The 6114-nt window shown below is 39.6% G+C and overlaps 1 protein-coding gene across 1 annotated transcript in view; it reads right to left on the bottom strand.

The window, feature by feature from the left end:
- The window catches only part of AGTPBP1 (ATP/GTP binding carboxypeptidase 1), a 134753-nt gene that overhangs the window by 105990 nt on the left and 22649 nt on the right, over positions 1-6114 (bottom strand). Inside the window, exon 2 of the mRNA XM_027775591.1 lies at positions 5167-5291. Coding sequence (XP_027631392.1) covers positions 5167-5291 — 125 coding nt within the window. The remainder of the gene's footprint in view (positions 1-5166; positions 5292-6114) is intronic.

The raw sequence follows: 6114 nt of genomic DNA, 5'->3' as shown, positions 1-6114 counted from the left end.
CTTAGTTGAAAACTACTGAAATCAACAGAGCAGGCTAAAAGAAAAAAGAGAAAAGACATTAATGACCAAAATCATAAATGAAAGAGGGGACATCACTTCCAACTCTACAGAAACTAAAGGGATTATGAAGGAAATGTTACCAACTGTATGCCAACAAATTAGACAACCTACACAAAACAGATAACTAGTAAGTCTCTAGGGGGGAAAGGTAAATTACGATAAGTACCCTCCACACTGCAAATAATGAACTGTAAATATGCAGTCTTTTTTCTTTTTAAGATTTTTACCATAGGGAGCATGTGCTCACCTGAAAGAGACTGAGAAAGACACAAAGAAAGGGACCCTCCCCCCCAGGGAAGATGGTCACACCATAATCCCTTCTCATCTCAGGATTTGGGGGCACATACGTACACATATCCCACATGTTTTTCAAGCCACCAGGTCCAGGACTTGAATCACAGAGTCAGCCATGTGTGATCCAGTACCTCAACCACCACACCCCCTGCTGGCCCCAAGAAGCAGTCCATTACAAAAGACAGATGCATCTAAGGAAAGTACAGGAACACTTGTAAGTTTCAACTGTCTTCATGAATAAGGTGGAATAGTTTAAATCATTTAGCTACATAAGTGGTATATGCCTATTGCAACAATTCTAACAGTACAAAGTGTCTAGAGTAAAATCAGGAGGAGTTTACTCTCATTCTTCTCCATTCATATCCCACGGATTTAACCACTACTAACAATTTAGTATGTGTCCTTCCTTTTTTTTTTTTTTTTGCCTTGCTCATACAAGCATTACAGACAAAATAATAGCTTATTTTGAACAAAACTAGGGATATACCTACAGAGTTATATAAACCAGAGACGCTTACTTTTCACTTAATACATTACATTTATGACTCCAGGACAATTCATTCATCCCATATATAAAGTCAATGCTCCACATATCATAATTTTTTTTTTTTTTTTTGGAGAGGTTTTCGCTTTTTTTTTTGCTATAGGGCGCATGCGCTTGCAAGTCAATGTTCCACATATCATAATTTTTTTTTTTTTGGAGAGGTTTTCGCTATAGGGCACGTGCGCTCGCCAGACAGACAGAGACATAGAGACAGAAAGCGAGAAATCACCCCCCAGGGGGGATGGTCACGCCGCAATCCCTTCTCCTCCATTCTCCTCTCGGGATCTTGGGCACGCACGCACACGCGCCCTGCGTGAGATTTAAGCCACCGGGTCCGAGACGCGAACCGCGGTCGACTACGTGGGAGTCCAGCGACATAGCCATTACGATAACTGCTGGTTCCCACACATATCATAATTTTTTTCAGTGTCCACAAATAAAGTTACAGAAATTCGACCATGCCTATTTATGTAATATCTATTGCTACTATTTTTGCACTATCAGAGCAGAGCTGAAGAGCTATGACAGAGATTGTATGCCCATAAAGCCTAAAATGTTTCCTGCCTACCCACCGTAGAAAACATTTCATTTCCTGCTGTAGAACAGAAGCCAGGCCACAATTCCTTCTGCTCATAGCACTCTGATCATGCATGCACAGACACTAGTGTGTTTGCAAGCCACCTGGTCCAGGGTTTGAACCACACATTCGGCCATGTGGGATCCAGCAATCTTAATGACCACACCACGGGCTGGCCCAGTTTTTTTGTTTTAATTTTTTTTTAGGTCGCCAAGGAGAGGAGAAATCACCCCACAACAAGGCACTATCAGCCCCTGACAAGGCACTGCCATGCTGTAAATCTTTATTCTCATTTTCTTCATCTTATCAGGATTTTAGCCATGCATGCACAAATGCCTGGCATATTTTTTAAGTCACTCAGTCCAGGATTCAAACCATTATCAGCCATGTGAGATGAGGCTCTCTTAATTCTCTTAACTGCACTACAGGGTGGGCCCAATAATTTTTTAACAGTAGTAGCTATATTGGGGACCAATGGATGAAGTAATGGTTACATCACTGGACTTCCATGTAGTAGACCACAGTTCAAGCTTCAGACCTGGCAGCTTAAAACCCATACCAGGCGCCAAGTGCATACAGGCCCAAAATCCCAAGAGAAGAATGAAGAAGGGACTGTGGCATAGCCATCCTGTCTGGGAAATGATTTCTCACTTTCTATCTCTCTGTCTCCTTCTGTCTCTCTGGCGAGAGCACATGCCCTATAGCAAAAATCTCTCAAAACTAAACTGAAACAACAATAATAGCTGTATTATAAAGCCCCAGTTTGGCATATCAAAATGTACTCAACCACTGTCTTGCTGATGGATATTCAGGTTGTTTCTCTCTTTTTAATATTACAAACAATGTACAGTAAAAACCTCCAAACCATTCTTTCTTAATCAGTTCAGTCAAATACATACCTGAAACTCGAAATACTGAATCAAATACCAACTACATTCTAAATTTTATTAAATACTGCCAGATTAATGTCTCCAAAGTTTGTGATAATTATTGCACCACCAACACTGTACAAGATTACCCTATTCTCTGTGCCTTCAACAACACTGTTGTCATTTTCTATAATTCCTGCAAATGTGACTGGTGAAAGATATCTTTATTGTTTTCATTAGCAGTTCCTGAATTTTAAGAGGGTAATGAAACTTTCCCCATTTTATTGGTTCTTCACATTTCTCTGAATTATCAATTCCTAATCTTTCCCCTCCAAATAGATAGTCAACTGTATTATCATATAAATGATAAGACAATCTCACTATTAATCTATAAGGTGTTTATAGGTATTATATAACTGTATTATATAACCCCAGGAGATAATATGCAGGTGCTAGTCCCACAGTGATGAGTAGGAGGGTGGTAAGAGGGGAGTCTCTGGTAGGGCTATGGCTGGGGGCATTTTCAGTGCTGATGTGGGAGTAGGGGATTCCAGGCTAGCAGAAACAGGATAAAGTAATGAGAAGAATGAAAAAAGTAGTATCTATAGATTTGGGGTATTTGTTTTCTTAGGTTTTTGTTAGGTTGTTTTGCTTTGTCTGTTTGCTTTGAGGAGGAGATAATTCATTATGACAATATGGTGAACATACCTGGTACACTTAACTTTGCACTGATACAATGAACATCCTTGCACATCTGCCTTAGTTGAGAAGCACAGTATTTCCAAAGCCTAGAATCCAATATAGTGACTTTCTGAATTACAAGGTACAGGTATTTAAATTTTGCTAGAAACAATGCATTCTATTAAAGACCTCTCCTAGGTTTCGGGTAGTAACTATCATTTCCCCAAAAACATAGGCTGCATAGAATTAAGTTATCAAAACAAATTACGAATCTACAATGATGAAGGAGGAGGGTTAATAGATACTGAGCTCCTGAGAACAGTAAATGCCTACTAAACATCTTAATTCAATGACCTGAACCTCCAGACCAATAAAACAACAAAAATTAAATAAATTAATGTAGTAATTGTGAATTGTCTGAACTTCAACAGAAATGCCTTTAATAGCCTCTGTTACATAATTAGGGAAGCTGCTGGTTTCCTGTTTTACACACACACACACACACACACATGCAGTAGGGTATATGTCTATGTTCATGTGTTTTAAGTCAAGTGCCAGTACTGAAATCTTATCAAAGTCCTTTTTCACTATGTATTGAGATAATTACATACATTCTTTATTTGACTTATTCAAATACTGTTAGACTGATAATTCCCCTGATATTAAGCCATTTTGCATTCCTAAAATAAATATTCATTAACAATGATATTCATCTTACCAGTACACAGATTTAATTTAGGCTTTTGACATGATATTTCTAATTGCAAAGTCCACGTTTCTCATGTTTTCTGTCAAGGTTCTGACATCAAGTTAGTAGTACTACCTTCGTAAAGTAAAGAAGTAATGCCTAATAACGGATAACATTTACTGACCATTTTTAACATTTGTATGTGCTTCTCACAAATCTCATGACAGTGCTATGTCTGTCGTGTCTATTTCAGAGATGGTGCAGCTAGGGCCCAGAGATTCAGTATCTTCCCTCAGGTACCCCGCCACTGAAAGGAAGAGTTTAAATTTCAAAGTGGGAACCCACTAATAACCAATATTCTACACTACTTGGCATCATTTGTCAACATTCTACAAGTAACCCTGAAATTAGGTGCAATTTGAAAATAGGAGCTGGGGTGGCAATTATTAAAAAAATAAAATCATAATCATTATAAGAAATAATGTGGGGGGACAAGCAGCTAGTGTAATGGCTATGTCCTGGACTCCCATGTAGTCAACCGTGGTTCGAGTCTCAGACCCAGTGGCTTAAACTCATACCGGGCACGTGTGTGTGCATGCCCAAGATCCTAAGAGGAGAATGGAGGAGAAGGGACTGTGGCATGGCTATCCCCCCAGGGGATGATTTCTCGCTTTCTGTCTCTCTTTCTCTGTCTTTCTGGTTACTGCACATGCCCTATAGCAAAACCCTCTCAAAAAAAAAAAAAAAGAAAAGAAAAGAAAAGAAAAGAAAAAGACAAACAACGTGGGACCAGTAGTTGGCATAATGGTTATGGCGCTGGACTCCCACATAGTCAACTGCAGTTTGACCCAGTAGCTTCAAACTCATGCCAGGAGCATGTGCGTGCATGCATACATGCGTGCCAAAATCCCAAAAGGAAAACAGAGGAGAAGGGATTGCGGCGTGGCCATTCCCCTGGGGGGTGATTTCTTGCTTTTTGTCTCTGTCTGTCTGGTGAGCAAATGCACCCTGCAGCAAAAATAAATAAATAAATAAATAAATAAATAAATAAATAAATAAATAAATAAATTCTCAAGATGAACTACAGATCAATATTCTCCAAAGTTATTAAGTTTTCTACCTTTTACATTTATTCATTTATTTCGTCTATGGGGGTGAACAATCAACAGGGTATTCGCACAGCAGTCTACCCAGTCTCAGGCAGTACAGACAACAGGCACATGCACGCACACTCAGCATGCTCAGGGTGGCCCGAGGACATGAACCCAGACCATCCCCATGTGGGTCTAGTTGTGTTACTGTTGCACCATCACCTGGCCCCACTTTTCTACTTCTTGAGTCAATGTGACAAAGTTCAGTTTTTGCAAAACAAATCCACCATTTATCAAGTTTGAACATTCTTAGCATCTACTTTTAAAAAAATTACAAAAACAAAGAATAGATTAAAACTTACCTTGACTTTGAGCCAGATGAAGAATTTTTGATGTAACATATCTGGCAGTATCTGACTCTGTAGGTTCAGAATTGATCTTCTCCAGCTGAGCCAAGAGTCCCATAATCCGAGAATTATTGGTAAGACTAAAAAGAATGTTATTTACATTAGTGCACATTTTACAACAATTCTAAATTCAACACTATAAAGATCACCATTTAAAAATCTCTTCTAAAACATTAAGCTTGTCATATCCCCATACTCTATAACTAGTGCTATTAAAATGCTACTGATTTTAAATGCAAAACACATGCTGTTTCAGAAAACCACAAATCACAAATGTCCATTTAACCCTGTCCAATACACCTTTATCACATCCTGAAAGCTCACCTTTCTATTCTCCAAAAAGACTTTTGTGCTCTCCTCTAAAGTCTGACAATTCCTTCCTCCTTCCATTCCATTCTCAGTTAATGCTCTCAGTTGCTTCACAACTGTTATAATATCAAAGAATACAGGACCAGCAGATGGCATAATGGTCACGTCACTGGACTCCCACATGGCTAACTGCAGTTCAAGTCCCAGATCCGGTGGCTTAAAACTCACACCAGGTGCATGTGCATGCGTGCCCAAAATCCCAGAAGAATACATTCGAGGCCAACAGGTGGCGTAGTGGAGAAGGTGCTGGATTCCCACATGGTCAGCCATAGCTGATGTCCCAGACTCACAGCTTGAAACTTGAAGTGGCGCATGTGTGTATGCATGCCCAAAATCCCAAGAGGAGAATGTAAGCAAAGGACTGCAGCATGGCTATCCCCCCTAGAGGGTAACCTCTCTCTTTCTCTCTCTCTCCTCTTCTCTCTCTTCTCTTCTCTTCTCTCTTCTCTTCTCTCTTCTCTTCTCTCTTCTCTTCTCTTCTCTTCTCTCTTCTCTTCTCTTCTCTCTTCTCTTCTCTTCTCTTCTCTTCTCTCT

The sequence above is a fragment of the Tupaia chinensis genome, unplaced genomic scaffold (genome assembly GCF_000334495.1).
Source record: "Tupaia chinensis unplaced genomic scaffold, TupChi_1.0 Scaffold000007_1, whole genome shotgun sequence".
NCBI lineage: Eukaryota > Metazoa > Chordata > Mammalia > Scandentia > Tupaiidae > Tupaia > Tupaia belangeri.
Note: the sequence above shows the minus strand (reverse complement) of the source record. Positions and strands in the feature narration are given on the sequence as shown.